The 25,275-nt window shown below is 40.2% G+C and overlaps 2 protein-coding genes across 3 annotated transcripts in view; one reads left to right on the top strand and one right to left on the bottom strand.

Moving 5' to 3' along the window:
* The first annotated feature begins 1,131 nt into the window (after positions 1-1,131).
* Positions 1,132-23,454, top strand: hapln1b (hyaluronan and proteoglycan link protein 1b). Of its 2 annotated transcripts, none has more exons than XM_085166162.1 (6): positions 1,132-1,473; positions 13,887-14,019; positions 15,446-15,609; positions 15,958-16,156; positions 16,884-17,186; positions 18,687-23,454. In XM_085166162.1, exons 2-6 carry the CDS (start codon positions 13,914-13,916, stop codon positions 18,974-18,976), a joined length of 1,062 nt encoding a protein of 353 aa, XP_085022288.1. In that variant the 5' UTR covers positions 1,132-1,473; positions 13,887-13,913; the 3' UTR covers positions 18,977-23,454. The 2 variants fall into 2 exon arrangements, with proteins under 2 accessions (XP_085022288.1, XP_085022289.1); XM_085166163.1 differs by lacking the exon at positions 1,132-1,473 and adding an exon at positions 13,246-13,491.
* Positions 23,439-25,275, bottom strand: part of vcanb (versican b) — a 35,722-nt gene continuing 33,885 nt past the window's right edge. Inside the window, exon 16 of the mRNA XM_085166159.1 lies at positions 23,439-25,236. Coding sequence (XP_085022285.1) covers positions 24,989-25,236 — 248 coding nt within the window. The 3' untranslated portion in view covers positions 23,439-24,988. The remainder of the gene's footprint in view (positions 25,237-25,275) is intronic.

Raw genomic sequence — 25,275 nt, 5'->3', positions numbered from 1 at the left:
ACCTCTTAAGCCTGGAGATCAGTTAGGCCCTAACTGATCTCCTGCCTTTTGCCCCGTATCAGGGGGTGTTGGGGCTTAAGAGGTTAAAAGTAGAATGGGAAGGAGAGCCTTCAGCTTTCACGTGCCCAGCTTCCAATTTGGATTTGGCAGACAGACACTGTCTCTACTTTTAAGATCAGGCTTAAAACTTTCCTTTTCACTGGATCATTTGACCCTGAATCCTTCCCTTAGTGATGCTGCAATAGCCGTAGACTGCGGGGATTCGCATGATGCATTGAGTATTTCTTAGTCAGCTACCTTTCTCACTGGCTATGTGTTAATAGACATCTCTGCTTTGAATCATGCTTGTTATTAATCTGTGGCTGTCTTGTACAGCATGTCTTTTGTCTTGTCTCCCTCTCCTAACCTCAACCGGTCATGCCAGATGGCCACCCCTCCCTGAGCCTGGTTCTGCTATTAAAGGGAGTTTTTCCTTCCCACTGTCGCCAAAGCGCTTTCTGGGGTCCTATGATTGTTCGGGTCTCTGTTGTATTATTGTAAGGTCTACTTTGCAATATAAACCAACTTGAGTTGATTGTTGTTGTGATTTGATGCTGTATAAATAAAACTGAATTGAATTAAAATCGCTGGCCAAAATGCACCTCCCATTTACTAGTTTCTGAAACTATGCCTGTTACAAACTTGAACTAAACTATGGGGTGGCTGTAGCTCCATTCTGCATGCCAAATATCAGTAAAGTAGTTTACTGGTGACCCTGTAAAGGCTCAGTTTATAATACTTTGTTGATTTGTTCTGTCATAGCAGTGAAAAGAGCTCATCATGGTGGAACTCAAATACTGAACTACATTTTACTGAGTGTAAGAAAGACTGACTCTCTCTCAGAGACACGTCATTCTTTTCATGAGCATGTTTGTGATTTGATGTCTGATTTTTTTTTCTCTTCAGGTAAAAAGAGAAGAACACATAAACAGTACATCACTACTGCTGACAAAGGCACGTTTGAATGTTTACTAACTTTAAACACGACGTGTGATTAAAGCTGAGAGGCGCTGAGAAGCAACGAGAAGGCGGGGTGATGGGCTTGTGCAAATCTAGTCTGTAAGCACAGATTGAGCAACAGGGCCGGGTACCTCCTTTGTTTGACACTTTTCCTGAAATGGGTGTGAGGCATTTGGAAATAGTTGTCCAAAAAGGCTAAACATCCACTTCACAGTGTGGATTTGCACTTCACGCACTTCACCTGCATGCGCACGGTGCCGCGTGCAAGTCGGACTGTTCTTACCCACGTGCGTGTAAACTGGAGGACCGCGCTGCCGCACTGCTATTAGTGCTGATAGTGGAACCTGTTATTGGAGTAGATAGAGAAACACCCGCACCGCCTGCTGCTCTTAACTTGGTGCGTAAACGGTTTACGCTTCAATCACCTTCTTGGCTGCCGCAGGTTTGAAGCTTCCAAACAGCGCACAGGGCGAGGTAAAGAGCTGGGTTTTTTATTTCGTTTTGTGTTTACAAAAAAAGTCTTGTGAAACTCTTGTCACTTTGACGCATTACAAAGAATATGAGAATTAATGCGATGTTAATTGGAATGATAAATATAACACCTTGTAATAATCTCAAGGTGTTTTAGGGAAAAGGAAAGACGTGTAACAGTAATGAAACATTAAAGTGCATATCACAAACCAAACCTAGGAATAAGCAGTAACACTATTTTTGTTTGTTTTTTGTTTTTGTTTTTGCTATATAACTGTTTTCATAAAAGAAAACCGACTTGTCCTTTTAACAGCAGAAACAAACGTTCACTCACTAAGCGCCTTGTAAATCTACTTCTTCTTCTTCTTATCATTATTATTATTATTGTTGTTGTTGTTACGTTGTTACTGTTATTATTATTATTATTATTATTATTATTATTATTATTATTATCAACTCTACTATCGTATAACAAATATTAAAATGTAAAAAAACAAAAAGCATTCTGACTGCCACAGATCAAAAACTATTTACTTTTCCTTTTAAAAAGTCCTGCTTGTTTTTCCTCCTCAACATAAATACTTGCCTGAGGTGGTGTCCTGTGTACAGGTCTGGAACATTTTGGGGGGTTTTGTAAAAGGTAACTGAAATATTTGTCTCCTTGTGGAGCTGGACTTTTAAGGATTTCCACTGCAGTAGACTCCAAACACCCTTCGTTGAGTGCTATATTTAGACATAGGTTTAAAGGTACTTGAGCTTTAGTTGAGTTTTCAATATGCATGCTAGAGGGTGTAACCTTTTGATGAAGTGAAGAAGAGGCAGGGTCTCGCTTAGGTTTCAGGAGTTTTTACCCACAAAATGCTCCTGCTTGGGGTAGTACTTTCACACAGTTCAGGAACATCTGTTGAGGGACTTGCAGCTCAGTGATACTTATCAACTTATCAGTGATAAGTCTACTGTTTTCTGAAGCAAAGTAATACAACCTGAATTTTTTTTCCTAATATCTGTAAAGGCAGTCAGGTAGTTTTTCTTGTAGCATGAGCAGACCAAGACATATTACAACTGATGTACATACAGGTTTTGTTATACACTGCGAACAGGGAATTGGAAATCGGTGCTATTCAAAGCCAGGTTGCTTGATTGTTCAGGGGCCCGGCCATGGAAACACTAATTGTTCTGGAGGAACATCTAACCAAGCCACAGAAGTGAAGTGAATATCTATGAATAAAGAAGAATGTCCCACTGCAGCAACCTGCAAAGAGCAAAGAGCAGTGTCTCACATAACAAGGATGAATTTTTTTTTTTTTTAAGAATAGTTGATATTGACAGTTTTCACTGATTGACTTATTGGACTATTGCAAGTGGAATGCAGAAATTGCTTCTATAAACTCTATTGCGCTATAAACCAAGGTTTTGTTTTCTTTCCCCATCTTCATTCATCTGCTCATCATGGAATCGTGCAGCTGATCATATTTGTGAGACTTCTGAGAATAGTTGTGGTCGACCATGTTGTGCAGCAACAGGCCAAGTGATTTAGAGCTGAAAACATCAGGACTGTGAGCAGCTCTCAGCTCAACAACCCCTCTCTGTGTGCTGGCTTAGACTCTGCGGCTCCACCCGGACCCCCACCCATTACCCCTGCACCCACCCAGAGCACACACACACACAAACATACATTCAGACTGGGGCCTGCAGTGGACCACGTCAACCCTTAATCAAAAAGGGGGTGTTATTCTACACACACACACACCACGCACGCACGCACACACGCACGCACGCGCACACACACACACACATTTTATATGAATTAGTAGTGAGCAGGAAACAGCAGCATCTACTGGCTACTAGCTTGAAAGGGAAAATCTGCATCAGTATGTCTTGTGTGTGTCTATGTCTGTGTATTCGCCTTTATATAGCAAATGTTGAGCAAGACATATGAGCCAAATTTTCTGAACGTTTTGTCTCTTCAGTAACATTACCTTACCTTATTTATTATTTAACCGTGCTCCCAGTTAAATGCTGTAGGCGAGTCTATTGTGGTGTTGAGTGGATGGATGAAATCACAAGGTCGAGATTTTTCTCACTACAAGACTATTTGTGAAATATTTTTCTTGGTAACTTTTTCTCATACTGAAGCTATTTTTTTTGCTGGTTTTTAGTTTGTTTTTTGTCTGTTTGGAAGCTGACACAGTCTCTAAGGGGATCGGGTTTTGGGGGATAACAAGAGGAGAGAAGCTGCAGAGAGGCTTGTAAGACTGCAATTCTGCTTCCTGGTCTCAACTCTGGATAATCACGTTTTGGGGGGGGGGGTTAAAAAATTTGGCAAGGTTTCTAGAAATGAGAGCTGCTCCATCCAAAGTGGGATGGATGCTGTCTCTTCTAACAAGACCAGGTTTCCACCAGAAAGTTTCCCAATTATCTATAAAGCCCACATAGTTTTTCTGGACAACACTCAGACAGACAGCAATTTAAGGAGAAGATGCGGCCGGTCATTCCAATGGACTGATTCTTATATAGTACTTTTCTTCTTACCTTATTTACCCATTCACAGAAGCACTTTTTTTCTAAGTCTAAGTGCTTTCTATCTAAATTCACACCTTTATGAACACATCGGAGAGCAACCCCGTGACCCTGAATTAGATAAGTGGAATAAAATGGATGGACAGTTAACAAGGCAAGGCAATTTAAAAAGCACTTGAACACTTAGTTACTTTTAGCTCTGGTAGTGCCTCCTGTGTTTAGCTAGCAGTGAGTACCCTGTATCCATTTAGATGCTTATAAGGAGTGTATCTAACCCTAACCAAAGCTTGATTTCCCACAGAAAACAAAAGCAGAAACAAAAACAGATGGGCAGGATTGTAGGATCATCCATTTCTAGCTATTCTCGTTCCTGCAATAGAATCAGTGTCACCAACAGTATTACTATTTTCTCATAATATTTATATGGAATATTAAAAGGAAAATCTTGTGCTCTGTACTGAGGGCTCTTTGTAGCAGGTATGACGTGGTGTGCTGGTGATGTATAATGAAGAATTCAATAGACTAGTTTGAACTCACCACGTCAACCATAGGAGGAAAATATATCAGCTGCGCAATAAGGACACAGACTATTTGTGAATACCTAAGGCCGCATATACAGTAAATACCACACCCATCAAATTGCACCCCACCCACATGCAAACACATAGTAGATTCTAGTGACTGCTAATGTCTGTATGCTTGGCAGGGTTTGCTTTTCCAAAGCAAGTTGCCTCACAGCTTTTAAAAAACGTTCTCCAACAGGGTGTTCATACTCCACTTTAGAGATGCTGAATATAGAATGTTTTCTGCATCATTTCCCTGTGGAAAGACTACACGAGGAAAGGAAATGCATAAGCATACCCTAGGCTAAGGTTTACACTAAACCTCCAAGTTTCCATTGAGTTTATTTTAAGAATTATTCTCCTATGTAATCTTTACATGTTTTTTTTTCTGTGCCAGAGTTTTAATGTGATCTTTGTGGACTCCTTCATAAGAAAAATAAATATGTTTAGCATTTATACTTCTGCACTGGTGCTGCAGAGACTGAATGCCTCTCTGTTTGCCAGAAGTTTCAGTGTAAGCCAGGTAACCCTAAATGTTGTCCAGAGCTCTGAAGATTTGCAGGTTGCAGTAGAGATAGCAGCACATTAAAGGAGTCTGTCACTATCTGTACCATGAAGTCATTCACCCAACCACAACAGCCTGATCTGGCCAGTTGCATTGTTACATTTGTTGAATGCAATCTCATTTATTGAATTCACATTCAACCTACAAATTGATACCTGTCTGAAACCAGTTTTCCACAGACTCTTTTACTCTTTTTTTTCTTGTTCACGACCAGTATGGAGTGAGAGGAGGAAGACAGGATAAAAGACACGCTGTGGAAAAGAGTTACAGTTTAAAATGATTAACAATTAAATGCAGAGTGGTCTATAAACACGTGGAAAAAAGCATCTCCTTTGTACTGGTTTTCAGCATAAGCCAGGTTAACAACTTGCATGTAATGAAAGTATTGTGTTTATTGCTCAGGCTACAAAGTCTCAGGAGCTCTTACATCATCTTCTCACTCAGTCAGAAGTGAGAGGTCCATTCAAGCAGAACAAAACTCCGCCTCTTTAATTCATAATGGTTATTTTATTTGTAAGCTTACACTGGGGAAGTGTGTGGTGTGGTTGCTGTTGCCTCACAGCAAGAAGGTCCTGGGCTTATATCCAGCCTTTCTGTGTGGTGTTTGCATGTTCTTCTCTGTAGGACTCCCTGCTTTCTCCCACAGTCCATAAACATGCATTGGTGATAGTTGTTTGTCTGTATGTGTTAGCCCTAAGAGAAATTAGTGACCTCTCCCAGGTGGAGTCTGTCCCTTGTTCTGTGATAGCCTCTAAACTCCTTGTGACCCTGAATTGTATAAGTGGAAGAAGATAGAGAGATGTCTGCATTAACCTGTGAACTATTTTCTAGTTATACAGTTGAGTGTTCAAAGAAACATTCCAAATCTCATGATCACTTTCTTACAAGAACAAGTAGTGTCACTTTACAATGACATAAATGATTGTTTTGTCTCTTTGTGGTGGTCTTCACATCTCATTGCCTCGTTAATGTCATTATCCATGCATTCCTTTCCATCTATCATTGTCCTGAGGTTTTGCTGCTTTTGTTTAAAAAGAAGGCAACAGTCCAGAGATGCTTGGCTCCCTGTTATAACACACAAATGTGTACCTTAAAGGAGATAACCCATAACTGAGAAAATGTCTTACAAATAAAAAAGAAAATAACACAGACTTTTCTTTCTCTCTAAGTGGCTCATCAGGTCTCTCTTTTAAGGTTTTTACACTAAATTTTGTTTTCTCTCTAAAGGAGGTTTTTTGAGGTTCAAGTTACTCTGTTTTGTGGCTTAGTCATAAATGTAAACAATTTCCATATTCCAAACCTGGAATTTGGAAAGAACATTAAATTTAAAAAAAAAAAACCCAGAGTATCTGGATATTAATAAAAAAAAAAACAGTTCTGAATACATAAGATAAAATTGCATCACATGTAGTAATGACGTGTGCAAAGGAGACATTAAAGAAGTTTAAAGGATGTTTACTCTTCTTTTCAACCTGATGAGAATATTGTAGCCAGCACGGGTCTTCTAGAATATGTTGAGCAAACCAGCGTGCAGCTGGAGAATGCTTCCACTTAAGTGGTTATTATTTACTTTAATGCTTTGTTGCTGCTTTTGAACATCTGTGGCATCTGTTTTTTACTGCAGTTTTACTGCAAGGTGGTTGGTGCTTTTTGTGGTGGTAATCTGAGAAGAGAGCCATCAAGCTGAAGGAGGAGTCCGTCCTATTGGGCTTAGTTAGCCATCAGGAGGTGTTCTATAGCTTGCACTGGAGTGGCTCACAGCTGAGTGTGAAGCGGCGGGAATGAGAATCAGCACCCACAGATCTGTTGCCGTGGTCCTCAGTAGGAAAAAGGTGCATCTCACAACTTAGACATTCACATTACTCACACTCTCATAACACATACATATAGGATCTTGGGGTGTAGCGTGCTACACGGAGTCCAAAAGACCATCAGGGTGTACACCTCACCCCTGGCGTCGTTGCCCACCTCTCAATTTTAAATACACGTAGACACTGAGGGCTATCAGGAGGGGCTATGCGCTTACCTGCTGCTCTCTGGCAGGTAGCTCCATGCCCTCCTGGGGTTTAAATGCACCTTAGAACACTCATGCATCAACACTACATATGAGCGGGCAGAGGGAGGTTTTGGAGTCTTCTCACACCCCCGTTCTCTGCGACCGGCTGGAGCGGGGGGAGAGAGGAGGAGTTGGCCGTCCGACTGGGGTCTGGAGTGTGGGGCCTCCCTGCTGCTGCGGAGTCGGGGTGGTCTGCTTCTCCCCACCGCAGGGAAAAAGGGTAACACCACTTGGGTCTGGGTGCAGTTTCCCCCTCCAGGGGCAAGGTACCTAGACCCAGTTCTGTAGAGTACGCTTGGGGAGTGTTGATTGTGTGTACAGTGTCTCTTCTATGTCTGTCTCCACAGTTGGGTGAGTGTTGAGTAAGTGCATATGAGCGCATGAGGGTGGGAATGAATGTTTGTATCTGTGTGTGCCTGTATGTCTGCGTCTATATGTCAGGTTGGGTATCAGACGCCACCTCTCTGGGGACATCTCAGGCCCTCTAAGGTATGGAGGCCTATCTCCCCCCACCACTTCCCCTGCACTCAGACATCGGTGCGTTGGTGGTTCTTTGTGTCCGGGGGTGGGCGCCCAGGTACACACCGGCTCACTCCTTGTTGGCTGCTTATCGGGGCCTGGAGCCTGGGGCTCGCTCGCGCCACTTCGGGGGTCGGGTGCCCTCAGCCTTTCGGCCCGGGGCTCGGTCACTCTGGCGCAGCTGGCTGCCCGCCGAGTTCATGAGCATGTCAATGCAATGCAGTGAATGTGTGTGTGAATGGGTGGATGATTGTGTAAAGTGCTTTGGGGTCCTTAGGATCAAGTAAAGCGCTATACAAATACAGACCATTACCATTTTTACCATGTATCTTCACACCATAGACGATTGCCTTCAGATGACCCCAAAGATAAAAGTCTAAGGGGGTCAGATCGGGAGACCTTGGGGGCCATTCAACTGGCCCACGACGACCAATCCACTTTCCAGGAAACTGTTCATCTAGGAATGCTCGGACCTGGCACCCATAATGTGGTGGTGCACCATCTTGCTGGAAAAACTCAGGGAAAATGCCAACTTCAGTGCACAAAGAGGGAAACACATCATCATGTAGCAATTTCAAATATCCAGTGGCCTTGAGGTTTCCATTGATGAAGAATGGGCCCACTATCGTTGTACCCCATATACCACACCAAACCATCACTTTTGTTGTTCCAACAGTCTTGGAGGGATCCATCCAATGTGGGTTAGTGTCAGACCAATAGAGGTGGTTTTGTTTGTTAACTTCACCATTCACATAAAAGTTTGCCTCATCACTGAACAAAATATTCTGCGTGAACTGAGGGTCCTGTTCCAATTTTTGTTTTGCCCATTCTGCAAATTCTGTGCGCCAATATGGGTCATCCTCATTGAGATTTTTTTTTTTTTTTTTTTTTTTTTTTTTTTTTGCAGTAGCTGGAGTTTGTAAGGGTGCCATTTGTGAGTAGCTAATATCCGCCGAAGGGATGTTCGACTAATGCCATTCTCCAGTGAGTGAGAGTGCTACGCTGTGGGCTCTTGCTGAATGAAGCTAGGACAGCCACTGATGTGTCTTCATTAGTGACAGTTTTCTTGCATCCACATTTTGGCAAATCCAACACTGAACCAGTTTCACGACACTTAGCAAGCAGTTTGCTAACTGTAGCATGGGAGATGGGTGGTCTCGTAGGGTGTCTTGCATTGAAATCTGCTGCAATGACCCGGTTACTGCGTTCACCAGATATCAACACAATTTCGATCCGCTCCTCACGTGTTAACCCTTTGACATGTCATGGCTGTGAACAAAGAGAAACTTGTAAATAACTCATGAAAGAATAAAGTTACGTTGAAACCAAGCACACCATTGTTTTTCTTGTGACATTACCAATAAGTTGTCACATGGCCCTCTTCCTATAGAAAAAACATAAGTTACATCCAAGATGGCCACCATTCATCTTGAGGAGTTTCCCCCTCACATATACTAATGTGCCACAAAAGGACTTTAATATCACCAACGGCCAACTCTGTACATTCATACACATTCACACTCTTGACATGCAGCCTGGAGGAGCCAGGGATCAAACCACTAACCTTCCGATCAGTCGATAACCCGCTCGACCTCCTGAGCTACAGGAACCCGGCGGTAAACATAAGTAAACCCTCACTAGGTTTTGGATGAAGTGTACACTCACAAACCTGTCAAACCGGCATTTGAAAAGTTGGCTACCATAGCAGTATAGTATTGCAACATGGCATTTGGGTCCTCTAACTAAAATAGGAAAATAGGAAAATAAATAGCACTATCATTGCCAGACCTGGCCCACATCTGGTTGACATACACCCTGACATGACACCAGTCAGTCAGAAGTGCCAGCTTACAGGCCAGACCTGTTTTCTATGAGCCTTGGCCAGATAAACCAATCCACAATCGGGCCAGATGTGGCATGCCATCACATAAACAGTGCTATCATTGCCAGGCCTGGCCAAATCTGGATGACATACCACTTGCCATACCAGCAGTCAGCCAGCAGTGCCGGCTTAACACCAGATCCGGGTCAGACCTGTCTGCTATGTGGGGCAGTGATGAAAGAATAAGATTATGGATACAAGCAGCAGAAATTAGATTTCTCTGAAGGGTGGTTGGCCTTCAGAGAAAGGGCGAGAAGTTCAGTCGTTCATGACGGGCTCAGAGTAGAGCTGCTACTCCACCCACATTAAAAGGAGCGATTTGAGGTGGTTCAGATGCCCGTCTCCAATCCACATCCACTGCCACAGCAGTTTATTAGAAATGTTAAAGGTTTAATGAATTCAAGGGTCCACTTAAAATAGGCCACAGTGTTCCAGTGGCAGTTGATTAAAGACTAATTAAAGAAGGTTAATGCTGCATTTGATTCAACTCACAGCTCATAATCCAGTCTGTTTGAAAAAGTAGCCTGGAATAGCTCTTAAAGTTGGAGATTCAACTGGAAAACTCCCATTTTCATGAGAATGATGTTACCAAGAAACACATGTTCAAACAGCTATGTTTGTAAATCACATCAGTGCTCTGGTCCTCTGTTATTCATGGAACACTAAAAGTTCAAGAGATTCCAAACTATGACTGCTGTGACCCCTGTGCTAGCATGCCCAAAGGACATATTAGCATATTATCAATTATCTATATGTAAATGCAGATAAGAAGCAAGTGGAGATAGCATCTGAATTTCAGGAACAGGACCATTCACACCCCTTCCGGCCTCAGGCTATATATGCCCTTTTCACCAATACCCGCTGTTCTCATTTTGAGCATATCAAACTCAACCAAAACTGAGGGTAAAGGCACATTATGATGTATACACAATGTCTTTTCAGTGCTAAAGAAGGAATTTACTTATATATCCCAAATGGGTTTAATTCTATTTTTATGGCATAATACAAACTGTGTAAAAACTCAGTCCTTCAATCCTCCTTATGCAACTCAATAGCTTCTTTTTAAAAAGGTGCTTTCTTTCTTTTTGCTAATTAGAATATGAGAGATTTAGCAGACGGTGACTGGACATTCGATTTCTTTAATTACTGTTAAACTAAATTTGGTTGGTTGCTGCTATTAAAAAATGTTTAAAAAAATCTTCATAAACAAACAAGGAGTGGAAATTTTGAATATATGCACTTGAAGCAAACCTTTTTGATGACCGCCTCTGTCAGTGCGCCCCAGGGCAGCTGTGGCTACAATGTAGCTTGCCATCACCAGTGTGTGAATGTGTGTGTGAATGGGTAAATGACTGAATGTAGTGTAAAGTGCTTTGGGGTCCTTAGGGACTAAGTAAAGCGCTATACAAATACAGGCCATTTACCATTTACTTAACTAAGAGAGAGTATTTCTGTTCCCGTGTCTGACAAAATCCTGGAGATCCTGTACTTTGAGTGCCTTTTGCTAATACGCTTAAAAACAAAGTCAAGCATGAAGATATCCAACTTAATGCTTTATGTAATTTTGTACCATAAACACTCATTTTAAGTGACTACAGGCAATGCTGAAAATGGTAGGAACCCCATGAATGCACTTGTTTCTGGTACAGTTTGCTTTACCTCAAGATGCCGTTAGGAAAACAAATGTATAAATGTATTATTTTTTGAAAAATGACATGATATCTCTTTTGGCATGTCTTCATCACCAAATGCAGATCATGTGCCTCCATCTCACTGTCCCAGCATCCTCCACTGTCACACCAGCCCTCTGCATGTCTTCCTTCACTATATCCATGGATGTTCTTTTTGGTCTTTCTCTTTTTCTCTTGCCTGGCAGCTCCATGCTCAACATCCTTTGTCCATTTCATTCTCCAAACCAAACTTTACAGCAGGTCAGGCAAGGAAAAACTCCCTTTTAATAGGAAGAAACCTCAACAGAACCAGGCTCGGGGAGGGGCGGCCATCTGAGCAACTGGTTGGGGGGGGAGAAAGAGATCAAAGAGATCTTGCAGTAGATAGCCAGAGATTAATTATAACTAATAATTTAATGCAGAGTCAAAGGTCACTCGAGGATGCCAATGTTCACATTTTGGACAGAGAAGACAGATGGTTTGAAAGAGGAGCAAAAAAGGCCATGTGACTGACCATGTTTTGGTGAATTATGACACCTACAATTAAGTCTTGAAATCCCTTACCAGGCATCTAAACCCCCACTCACAACTTGCATCTGATGACTCAATAGGTCACATGATAGGGTGAGGCAAAGTCTTACAGTGGTTTTATCCTCAACCCCCAGTGATGGCATTGAGTCATACCCTTTTTCACACCTCGGCTCATGTGATTATGCACATGATCAGTATATTTAATCTCCAAAGGGGACAATGCCCACTAGGATTTAAATACCTGGCGCACTCCACCTTTTGGTTTAGAACCGAAGAAGCCTCTTGAATAAGAGTTGAAACATCTTCAGAAACTTAGATAAGACTTTCTCTTACAAGGTCTTAAAAGTGAGTGTAAATCAGGCATCAAGAATTTGATAAAACATCACAGACATACCTGCAGTTCAATGTAGAGGCATTAAAAACATTCCCTTGCTGTAACATGTCCAGAATTACACAACTGAAATACATGAATTAAATGGATAAGTAAAAAGACTCAATGAACTTATAACTTGGTAAGTATCTACGTAGGTAAAAGAAATGGTTCTTTGTACGAGGTGTACTATAAATGCAAATGTTATCAAACTGATCTAAACTTCCACTCTTCAGCTGTATGGAAAAAACACTACTTATTAACTTTTATATTTATTTAATAATGTTAACATTTTGTTCAAATAAAGTCAGCACATGACAGCTGTGGATGATGAGGTGCTGAAGCTCATCACCTACTACTACTAACCCTCTACTACTAACATACTACTAATGGTGCCAGTGAAGATTCAAACTGCATCATTTTTGCTGCTGCAGTCCCCTCAGCTTCTTCCACCTCCCTCCCTCCCTGCTTTAGCTTCTTTTTTTTCGCCGTATCTCCCAGTCTTAGTCTCTCTCTGTCTGCTTCTCTATTATCATTTTCACACATCACTTGTTCTTCTTGTGTCCTGCAGTGCACATTCTGACTCAAGCATTTTTACCTTTTTTTTAAATGACATACTTCACTTCCTTATCATTGCACCCTCCCCAGTTGTTCTGCCCATAACGACTATTCTCAGGCTGGGAGGGGTATAAAGTAAGTGTGTGTGTGTGTGTGTGTGTGTGTGTGTGTGTGTGTGTGTGTGGTGTGTGTGTGTGTGTGTGTGTTGTGTGTGTGTGTGTGTGTGTGTATACGCTGCAGTTTTTCTGCTGACTTCAGGAACTCCACCTGGCAAAGTCGGCCAGCACTCCTAACCATCCTCCAGCACATATACAAAACCTGTCCTGCCAATATTAAAATGAAATTGTTGGGTTTTTTTCTTCTGTTATATTTTGTATAAGATATATAAGGGTACAACAATAATTTTTCACCCATCATCACCTAAACAAATACCACAAAAACACCAATATATATATATATATATATAGATTACATGTAAATACATTACATGTATATTTACATGTAATGCCACTTGAAATAGTGAGGACTTTTTTTAAGTCAATTTGAGGGCAATGAACAGAATGTGGGGAACCTCAAAGGGCTAGTTAGCTGTTAAGTCAAGAATTTCTGTTGTGTCAGCTGGTGTCCTCACAAGGATGCAACTACAGCTACGCCAGTGTGTGAGTGTGAATGAAGCTTGAGGTGCAGGGGTGACGCTGCACGGTGGCAGTCTCCTTCTAAAAGTGTGGGCTGTCATCAGGACATGCTGCTTTCTCACAGTGCTGAATGACAGAATACTTCCTGCACAGTATGTACTATATGCTTACACAGAATGTGTATTGTGTGAACGTCTTCTGTGGGCTGTAGCTTGTAGGGATGTCTTTTTTGTGCATTGAGAAGCTTTCTTTTAATGTGCTGAGTCTGACTGTATGTTTAACTGCATTCAACAACTTAGAAATGGGATTTTGAGATGTGTGTGTTATCTTTAGATGTGCTCAGTACCCAGCAGGCAGGCGTCCTGTTAACCAACTGTAATTACGGAGCTCTCGCGGGAGAAAAAGCACTGCAGATAAAAACACAGGGTCATACAGTTGCATACAGAAGAAGCTTATAAACGGGCTTTCTGTTTTAGCTTATACATGGAAAACTTTCCTTAGCATCCTCACTGTAGCATAACCCCACCCTCTGTCTGTGTCTCTGCAGTGGTCAGAACCTAGCTGGTGAGTGAAGATGATTCCTGTGCTGATCTGGGCTTTGATATCACTGAATGTAGCAGAAAATGACTTAGATGCTCTGTACCCTGACCTGGAGCATTCGAGAACCATTTATGTCACAGGTGAGTACATGTTCACTTGTGTTTCTTTGTGAGAGTGACAATGTCATTCCAGCGTCTGTTTCTGTGTTTCGTTTACAACACTCACTCTGCAGTGTCCTTTCTTCCCTCAGTTTATCAGCATGTTCTCAGTGATAAGACTGCTATGTAGGGACTTTTAGCTAACTTAGACAGAGCTATCCAGTTTGGCTTTTATCAGCAAATTAAAACATTGTATATCTCTAGTTTTTACATAGTAAAAAAAAAACCAACAACACATAACAGCTATTTTGATATGCAAGTCACTTCGGAAATGTATTTATTTATCTATTGTTTGGTTTTCTTTGTTTGTGAGATACAAACAAAACCAAAGCCCTTTTCATTTAGGCTGCGTGATTCAGTGAGAACGATGATATAAATCTTTACCAGCATGACTTCCAATTTCCTTTTTTTTTCAATATCACTAGCTAATGTATAATATTTTTAGTAAAATAAAACATGATAAATTAATCTCTATTAGTTATTGTTTAAAGTAAAGTTTAAAGCAGTTTAGCAGCAGCTGAGTCTTTGGCACTGTTTGGATCTATGGCACAAATATTCTTTGCTGTTTGGTTTGAGACGTTGGAACAGTTTTGTCTTGACTGGACTAGCATTTCTTAACGTTTTTGCTTCATTTGGGGGTTTTTTGTTTTTGTTTGTTTATTCATTTATTTATTTTTGTTTTCTAGTCTAAAGTGACCATACATACAGAAGATGGCAGAATGCCAGAACCTCAAAGTTTTCAGCTAAGCTAGCAGGCTTGGATATTCAAGCTGTATAGCTGCAGCATTCTCAAATTTGTTATAGTCTGATCTCAGTTAGAGACTAAAATGTAATAGAATTTCCCTCTTTAAACTGGAGGACAAAACATTTTAGAGGGTTCATACCCCACAGATCTGTCTTCTTTCACCTGCACAATTGCTAAAACTAGAAACATCTTGTCAGCTGATCCAAACCATTCGACAGGAGTTCTGGTTGGGACTAGAAAGAAAATCATACTTCTAAAATACCTGTCTGTCTATTAGCTTCTCTTCACTGCCTCGTTGGTAAATATGGAATCGAATTTAGAACCTTTCTTCTCACATATAAAGTCGCTAATAATCAGTCTGCATTCATTTCTTAAAAAACCGTCCATTGAAGCACTTTGCTCTCAGACTGCGGGCTTACTTGTGCTTCCTAGGATATTTAAGAGTAGAATGGGAGGCAGAGCCTTTAACTTTCAGGCCCCTCTTCTGTGCAATGAACTCCCAGTTTGAATCAGGTGTCCCTGAATAATCCCTTTCCTTTTCATCAATTCTTATTCTCCTCATCGCACAACTGATCACATCACTATCTTAGGTTTGTCCTATGTATATAATGAATGTGGATCTCCAGTCAATGTCTCAGGTAATGTTTTGTTTCTATTTTTCAGAAAATGGCCCCCAACTGTCAGTGGTAGCAGAAAAAACCAAAGTGGTGTCGAGACGAGGGGGAAATGCTACTTTACCATGCACGATTCTAAGGGACCAAACACTGGCACAAAACCGTAAGATGCGGATCAAATGGACCAAGCTGACCTCAGACTATCTAAAAGAGGTTATCATTTATTTGAAATGAACTGTCATTAGTATTTTTTTTTTCAAAACATTGTGTGTAGCGTTCCAAAGTATCAATATATCATTTATGTAGAAGCATTATAAACTAGTTTTGTTACACATGTCTAATGGTGGCCTTATTATCTTATCTCTGTTGAATTATTGAAGGGTCTAGCTTACAATATAAAGTGCATTGAGGCGACTGTTGTTGTGATTTGGCGCTGTTTAAATAAAATTTAATTGAATTTCTTGTTTATTCTGTTCAAAATGTGCTGGACTATTCTTAAGAAATTCCAAAAACTGAAAGCAGTGGAAAAGTATAACATGAACACTTTTCATCGTGCTCTAGGTGGATGTGTTTGTTGCCATGGATTATCACAAAAGGAGTTATGGCAGATTCCATGGACGTGTCTACCTACAAGGTTCTTCGGCCATGGATGCTTCTCTAGTCATTACAGAAATCACTTTGGAGGATTATGGGAGGTATAAATGTGAAGTCATTGACGGGCTGGAAGATGGAACAGCAGTGGTGTCGCTGGACCTTGAAGGTATAATATTTGGAACTACTTCAAAAATTACTAGAATTTAAATATGGAAAAGGCGGGGGGCAAACACATCCAGTTTATCCTGGCTGCAGATCATCTCTATAAAGTTAAGGATCTTCTAAATCAAACATCATTATATACTTTGTATTGTTCCATTATACTTCTGTTCTGTACTGTGTGGAATTGTGGGAAGCCACCTATAGAACACACACTCATCCAATATGTATTCTGCAAAAAAGAACCATCAAATCCACTTTTTATTAAATTAAATATTCTTAAATTTAAAGACTTGGTTGACCTGAACTGCACAAATACTGTATAAAGTAGGAAACAAATCTTTGAGCCACAACATTCAGAACTTGTTCCAAATAAGACCAAATACTCTTAGAGGAAACCCTATGTAGTAAGGATTCATGTAAAAACAATAAGTTACATGAATATTGCTGTATCATTGTGTTCTATTGAATCCTTGTCTCATTTTTTATATTTTTAGCAAATTTTGGTATTTGAAACAACGGGTAGCAACAAATAGGTGTAAACCTTTTCTACCTCTTTTCAAGCGTATTAATTGAGTGGATATAGAGATATTAATGATAACTTTGATGCCTTTGTTTTGTGTATGTGTTTTCTTGTTATTTTAGTTATATTGACATGTTCAAAATAAATTATATTCTATTCTTTTGCATCTCCTTCTCTGCCCTCATTTTCTGTTTTCACCCTGTCTGTGCAGGTGTTGTCTTCCCATACTACCCCCGCTTGGGACGCTACAACCTTAATTTCTACGATGCAGAGCGGGCGTGCCACGATCAGGATGCTATCGTGGCATCTTTTGACCAGCTGTATGACACATGGCGTGGAGGGATGGACTGGTGCAATGCTGGCTGGCTGTCTGATGGCACAGTCCAGTATCCCATCAACACCCCCAGAGAACCCTGTGGTGGCAAGAACACAGTGCCAGGCATTCGGAACTATGGGTTGAGAGACAAGGACAAGAACCACTATGATGTTTTCTGCTTTACCTCCCACTACAAAGGTGAGGAACAGCACTAAAACTGTGTTTTAGGTATTGGCGACAAACACATCTGCAATACTGAGGGCAACATGCCCTGGTTTGTAACCCTCTCTGTGGTTACTGGGTTATGAGTTGATTGAAAACATTTTTACCTGTTTGGCCACCTAAAATTGAAAAAGAAACGAATGTTAATACTATAATACCAACATGTAAGAGTTGTGCTTCTTTTTTATGTGGCTAAAACAAAATCCAGCCCTAACCACAAATGGGATGCTAGTGCCCTGATGGATAGCAGGTTAGACTAAAGAAGTTAATTAATACTTGGTATTAACATGTCTTTAAAATGTAGCTAGTGACCTCATATTTATCAAATTGTTGTTGTTGTTTTTTTTTTTGTTGTTTTGGTTTTTTACACACTATTCAATCCAGCTTTAATATGAGTTAGTATGAAGAGCCATGTGAGCTTGCATCTTACTTCCTACTAGTAGCACCTAGAATAGATGTGGCTCAGGAGACAGACCATGGTTTCCACCACTGGACTCCTCCCTCTTTGTTCAGGTGTCCCAGGCCACAATACTGAATAGTGTGGAACAGAGGGTAACTTAGACCTTGGGGGGTTAAGATGTGATATCTGATTTTTTAGACTACCACTCAGTGTAAGTTTTATGTCGCAGCTGCGTACTAAGTACTGGTAATTATCAAAATTATTTTTTTATGCTTCCACCAATATTTGCAAGCTCTTTATGATGATATTTTTAATCATAAAATACAAATAGTCTGGTCCAAATTCTTTTAATGTACAGTTTTACAAAATAGCTGAAAAAAGATAGTAAATCACATCATTAGTTTTTGATGAAAATGACAAATTACAGTTATTTTATTATATTCTGGAATGTTTGAATGTTACACATGGTCTCAACAGATTTTGAGGGCTGTGCGATATGACCAAAATCTCTTATTCCGATGTAAGACATTTCTCATCCAGATAATGATATATTATCTTATATTATATATTATATATATTATATTTCGGTAAATTCTGTGAATCTCGGGCAACTCGACTTGTGTAAAGTGTTTTCAGCTGGGCGTTGTGTACCTGGAGTGTACCTGTGACTGATGCATGAAACTATATATCTTTAGATTGTTGTAACAGTCGCCATTTACTTTCTATTTATTACATGGCGTGCCGTGTGAAAAGGGCTGTTCTAACGTTGAGTATAAGGTTTATTTTTGAGCACCTGATGGCTCTTCTTTGCTTCTCATCTGATCTTCATCATCTCAATATTGCCGTGAACAGTGTATTTTGCAACACCACAAAACAAACGATGGCGTATAATATGAAATGATGGATGTTTTAACTTCGTCAAATTTGTAAAGGCATCAAAGCATGTATATCCTGTGTTGTTGTGGTGACAGGATCATGTCACTCTGGTTAGGTTGCAGGAATATGATACATTGATATATTTTCTTCTGTATGTTCTAACCCATTATGTTCATCCTTCTGTTTTCTTGTCACCTCAGGTCGTTTCTACTACCTGATCCAACCCTTCAAGCTGACCTATGATGAGGCAGTCAGGGCATGCCAAAAAGATGGTGCTCAAATTGCCAAGGTTGGCCAGATGTATGCTGCCTGGAAGCTGCTGGGCTATGACCGCTGTGATGCAGGCTGGTTGGAAGATGGCAGTGTCCGTTACCCCATCTCCCACCCGCGCCGGCGCTGCAGTCCCACTGAAGCTGCTGTTAGGTTCAGTGGCTTCCCTGACAAGAAGCATAAGCTGTATGGAGTGTATTGTTTCAAGGGCCACAACTGAGCCACAACACACATCCAGCAAACAATTACATACACTAACATGCATCAACACATACAATAATGAGCATAATAATTGAGAGAGAAAAAACAGAGAAAAAAGCACATTCAAACTGTGATAGTTTTTTTTTTAATGGAAACCTTAAGATGTTTTATCCAGACCGATTCATGTTGTGCTTTGTAAACTGGGACCTTATATTCTACAAGGGATAGTTTACACATATTTAAGGTTTATATTATTTAATCAATGCCCTTCAGAGAGGTGGGCACATTGTTGTGGGGATTAGATAACCTACGGCTACAGACATACTGTCATTTACAAATGGACTAGGCTCGTCAAAGTCTGAAAGTCTGAAAGTCTGAAGCGTAACTAATCCAATCTCTGCTGTTCAATGTTAACAAGGTGCTAAGACAGGTACTTTGTAAATCATCCTACCACCCAGTGTTTTATTTTTATACAAACGTGATGAACCAAACACTAGTCTCATCACCAAATGAAAAGAAATCATTTAACTGTTAGCATTGTTTATGTTTTCTAAGTATTTAGAATGTGATAATCTAGAAATGTATTTCTGTTAATGACTATTTTTTGATATACTGTAGAAATATTTAGAATATAATTTTTATCTTTCTGGTCAAACTATCCAAGTCTATTGGGTTTACATGAAACATACAATAACGGTGGAAAAAAACACCACAAAAAATGATTTTGCACTGAATTTACCGAATATGATGCATAGAGGAGAGACAGCAGTTTGCTCTTTGCAGCAATACAGAATGCCTGGCATGAAAAAATACTTTGCAGTGCTAGAGTACGATTTGTTCTTCAGAGCATGCCTTGACTTCAACAGCAAAATCGCTATTAGAGTATAGCTACTCTTGCTATCTATTTAGCGCCTTATAGACTGCTATTTTTGATACAAATGCCATAGATTCTTCTAGCTTATTACCAGAGCCAGGCTTTGCCCTGCTTGTGACTCATGTTGCTCATTAGCCCAGCAATCCCAGTGCAACCTGAGAGGACAATCAAAAAAATCCTGTTATTCAGTTGTGGGTTTGACCTTCAGCATGTGTTTGTAATATCATAAAAATCTGCTTTCTGCATACAGTGTTGCTTGACCTTTAAATCAAATTTTTCTACTGCATTCCTCTCCTATGATGGTGCTAGGCTGCTGTTAACTAGAATTGTAGCTAGCATTGGAAAATTTAGATTTAAATCCAGGTTATGCTCAGGTTTATGTTTGATCTATTTTAGTCAACAAAAAAGCAAAACAATAAAAATAAATAAATATTAGTCATGTCACAAAAGCAAAGATTTAGTTGTTTGTACCACTGAAGTTCTTTGTGCCAAATGCAAAGAAAAAACCAAAATAGTGACTGTTACTATGCTAACAGACACACATGGCCAATGACTACTACTCACACTGTGGATTGTCAGCCTAAACAAGACTTGCAAACTTTTGGACCCAAAAATCTACCCTCTCTTTAACAAGTCATATAGTATTGATGCTTTGTGTGTGTGTGTGGGGGGGGGGGGGGGGGGGGATTAGGGAAAAAATTTAATAAAGTCTTAGTTTTTGTTGACAAGAAACTAAATTGTGACTAAAAATAATATGCAACTTTTTTTTTAATAAATTGGGACTAATGCTAGGCTAGGTCAGAGTATTCAGAAAACCTACTAATGGATACCAGGTAAAAGAATAAGGTGCTGAGGTTAACAGAGATAACACTCTGTGACTGACTTACACACTAATGTATATAGAGATGAAGTCTAAGGTCCTGAACTGAACAGAATCTAAGTTCTGCAAGGCACAGCCATGAAGCAGCCAACCAGTTCTTCCTGCAGGAGCCTCTAAAGGTTTCTTCCATTTAAGGGTATAACAGTAAATGTAATGTGTAAGCTCACTGTACACAGCCCAGGATGGAAAAGACTGAAGTTTAGGTAATCTAATTGGAATGGTGCAGAGTTGGCTATACTTGGCTACTCAAGTCACTGCACAATCAGAGTTTTGCTATACTTATCATCAGTGAACTGCTGGATGAAAATAGCCTGTAATGATCACACCACTGATGATGTGGAAGATAAATGCTATAACAGCTATGAAGTAAACCCTTACTAAGATCTGTTTATTTAATTCACTCCTTTTGTATTTGTGTATTGATTAAAATTATTGCAGAAGTTACAGTCAATTAAATGAATAGTTTGACATTTGTGAAAGTGCAAACTGGTATGCTAACACACAGCTGTGTAATAGCTAGATCTCATAATGGGCTATAAAATCAAGATTTTTTTGAAAGTAAACAGTATTATGTGTTAATTGGTAAGATTCTGAGCTACATGTTGACACCAAGCTCACACCAGTGTTTAAATTTAGGACACCCACAAGCTCATTAGCTAGCATAGAAAAATACCTGGAAAATCCTGTAAAATAAATAGAATGAAACTAATATATAAGATATATAATAAGATATGCAAGACAGTTCTTCAGTGCATCAGTGCGGATTGAAAGCAATTTTACAATTGATGTTACATCATCCATATTTCCTACAGTCAAGTTGTCTCAACCTGCTACTCGTTAAATGAAGAAAATAGTGGGGAAATTTTGCTAATTAGTTGTCCAGTGTTTCAAGTTTAGTGCAGCTCAGCTACCTGTTTACATTTGTTACTTGCCTTACTTAGTATGTTACATTTTTCCTAACCAGATTACCTGTTTCTACCAGTTGCTAGTCTACATTCTGTGTGTAGCTAAAGTTCAAGTAGTTGTCAGGAATATCACATTTCAGCAAATGTTTTCACGTCTCTTTACTAGCCTTTCTTTTATGTTAAATGAAGTTTTCACCATTTCAACTGTTCATTTAAAAGCTTCTATTTTGTATTCTATTGTCTTTCTGATATTGTTCTTCGAGAACCACAGCATAGAAAAAAATCTTAGGGACTTGCAGACAAAGGGATAATAAAAGAATATATAAACCATGACTCAGCCTCTATCAATTTATACAACCATAACTGAATTAACATAAATACAGCATAGCAACGATGAGCGATTCCACTGTAGTTGCAGCGGAAAAGAAAAATCATCAAAGTTAATGTCTGCCCTTTATTTGTTAGGATGTGTATTTGCAGAGCTGTAGTTCTTGGGTAATGCTGTAATGTGTAAATGTTTGCAGAGGGAGGGGTCCTGCTTACATGAAAATGTTTTTCCAGGGGGAACACTGAGGCCATTCATGGTGCTGCATCAGTTAATTCTGTAACTGAAATACAGCATGTTGCCAAAGTAAATGACTGTTTTAAAAGCTGAGTGACGGCATGTTGGTTTTCATGCTGATTCTTTTTTTTGTGCTATTTTCAGGAAAGCTGTCTGTTTAACATTACAAAGAGAGCACAGATTATATATAGACATCCATAATCAACAAAGACAGCAGTATCGGTCAAAAGTTTTCAGAATTATACAAAAAGGCCTGTTTCAGGGAACACAAAATGCGTTAACAATTTAAAGCTGTTCTGCAGCAATGGAGGTTGATCAAGCCCTCAAAGCTCGTGCTACTAATTCCTACAGGTGTTCCAACTTTTCTGGATCACTTACAACCCCCTCTGTCTGCATAACAGCAGTGTTATGTGTTATATATGTGTGTATGTATATATACATATTGCTCCATTCTGTAGTTAGTATACGTAGCCAGCCCTGTCAGTGATCTCACTGAGGGGGTTCAGGCCACATCCCCACTGAGTTCCTGATGAAGGCTCTTAGGGTCCTGTTGATCTTGTACTGTTCTAGGCATTCCAGGATCCAGGTGTGGGGCATCGAGTCATAGGCTTTCTTGTAATCATTCCAGGGAGTGCTCAAGTTGGTCAGCCTAGTCCACACTGCCCTGTCTACCAGTAGCTGGTCTTTCACTCCTCCGGTATTCCTGACAATTCCTTTTTGTCCCCCCACTCATGTATTGTTCTTCTTAGCTGCTATGATGCCTGACAGGAGCTTCCATGTGGTACTGAGGCAGGTTATTGGCCAGTGGTTGGATGGGAAAGTTCTCTTCTGGGGGTCCTTGGAGATCAGGACTGTCTGGCCTTCAGTAAGCCATTCTGGGTGTCTCTCATCATCTAGCAGCTGGTTCATTTGTGCTGCCCAATGCTCATGGAGTGCCGTCAGCTTCTTCAGCCAGTAGGTGCAACTCATGTCGGGGGCTGGTGCTGTCTAGCTCTTAGTACTGGAGACCCTTTCTTGAATGTTTGCCACTGTGATGGTTACTGGACCTTGTTCAGGGAGTTTGCTGTGGTCTGCTCTTAGATTCACGAGCCATTGAGCATTACAGTTATGGGCTGCGTCCTTCTCCCATGTGCTTTTCCAATATTGCTCCGCCTCCAGCCTTGGTGGTGCTGTTCTCATATTGTTACATACTATCATGCTACATACTAGAGGGAAATGTATGAAGGACATGAAGACAATGTGAGATGCATAAAAAAAATCTTATAGAGAAGGTGGTCATGTTTATTTGTTTCTTATACATTCTCTTATTCCTTGAAAACAATAAAACTGATTCCAGATCTACAGGAAATGGCAACATGAAGGTATGTGTCTAATAATGTAAAAATAATGTAGAAATAACCAGAAGTGTTTTCATTGACAATGGAGGAAGTCGATTTTGAGTCACAGCACAATAAAGAAAATCAACAATCTCAATAAAACTACAGGACGGCATTGTGTATACATACTGTCAATGATAACATGATTTCTCAATAAGAAAGGTGACAAGAGTCTGTAAACAGTGCAGAAGATATCACTTCAGTTCCATTGACCTTTATTCAATATCACAGTCCTTTCATAGTTTTGAAGTATACAATAAATTAAATTCTTATGGCTTCAGATAATATTTATAATATATATCCTATGATTAATAGCCACAGCACAGACAGACGACATATTCATCACAATTTCCTATTTGTGTTCATCAAATCTCAATTAAGAAAAAAACTCAGGTAAAATATTTTGCACAAAATCATAGACAAACATAGAAAAACAATGAAAAACAATGAGTTCAGATAGGCAGACACATTGAAAATGTGGTCAAAGGTAACAATCTGAGGTGATTTGAGGTGAGGAATTCTTGCTCATCAGAGTTGTCATTTTTTGTTAGTTTTGCTCAAGAACTGCTAAAATGTTTCCATTTATTTTTTCCATTTCCATCCCTTTTCAAAGTTAACAAAGTGTGAGTGTCTTTAACCAGCTTGGACGTGACTACACTGTTTAACAAAGAATAAAGACTTGAATTCCTTTTAATGAAAAATTTGCCACTGGGCTGCATTAAAATCTGACAGAAGGCACTAGACTTATGAGCACAGGTTAAAAGCTGATGGCTTAAGTTACACTGAACACTATTAAGTGTACAACACAGTGAGGAGCTAAAGGCTGCAGTGCTCCTGTGTTGTGACTGATAGACCTGGTTTTAGGGCGACCTCCTTAGGAGACATGGCTGTGTATATCTATATCAGACACAACATATCCAAGTATTTGAACAATGGCACTAGCTGCTGTTTGAAGCAGTGAAAAGGAAGCATATCAATAATCTGAGCACCATGATTTTGTGGGGAGACTGATGTGGTCAATACATGAAGTTTGGAAATGAAGCTAAACCAGGAGTGGGCAATCTCAGTCCACGAGGACCGGTGTCCCTGCAGGTTCTAGATCTCACCTTGGGTCAACACACCTGAATCACATGAGTTCACAGGCCTCTGGAGAACTTCAGGACATGTTGAGGAGCTAATTTAACCATTTAAATCAGCTGTGTTGGTTCGAGAACACATCTAAAACCTGCAGGGACACCGGCCCTCGTGGTCAGAGATTGCCCACCCCTGAGCTAAACTGTCCTTGGTGTCTGATCCTGGAATGTAATTGTAAAAATGTCCCCTCAAGAGACACTGATAGACAGTTCAGTGGAACATCACTCTCTATCAATGCCTCTAGACAGACTGTAGATAGCCTACTGCAATTAGTCATCACCAAAAATCTGATGTCCACAACTACAAACCCACTGAGTGTTTCATCTGATCCTGGCTGCGAGTGCGGCCCTGCAGCTGCCTCTCCTTACTCAGCTGTCGATAACTCTGAATGGCGATCCAGTTGCTCTGCAGGATGTTGGAAATCTGCTGTTGCCCTTGGTTTTGTATTTGTTCCTCCTGACTCTTGGTGTGGTGTTGATAGTGCCTGTGTTGATGCTTGTTCTGGGTGTGGCGGCGTTGAAGAACAAATGTCTTGTGGTAGGTTGCAGCTGAGAGCACAGATGTAGAAATTAACTAAAAGTGAGTAC

The sequence above is a fragment of the Neolamprologus multifasciatus genome, chromosome 7 (genome assembly GCF_963576455.1).
Source record: "Neolamprologus multifasciatus chromosome 7, fNeoMul1.2, whole genome shotgun sequence".
Classification (NCBI taxonomy): Eukaryota; Metazoa; Chordata; class Actinopteri; order Cichliformes; family Cichlidae; genus Neolamprologus; species Neolamprologus multifasciatus.
This window is presented reverse-complemented; position numbering and strand designations above follow the sequence as displayed.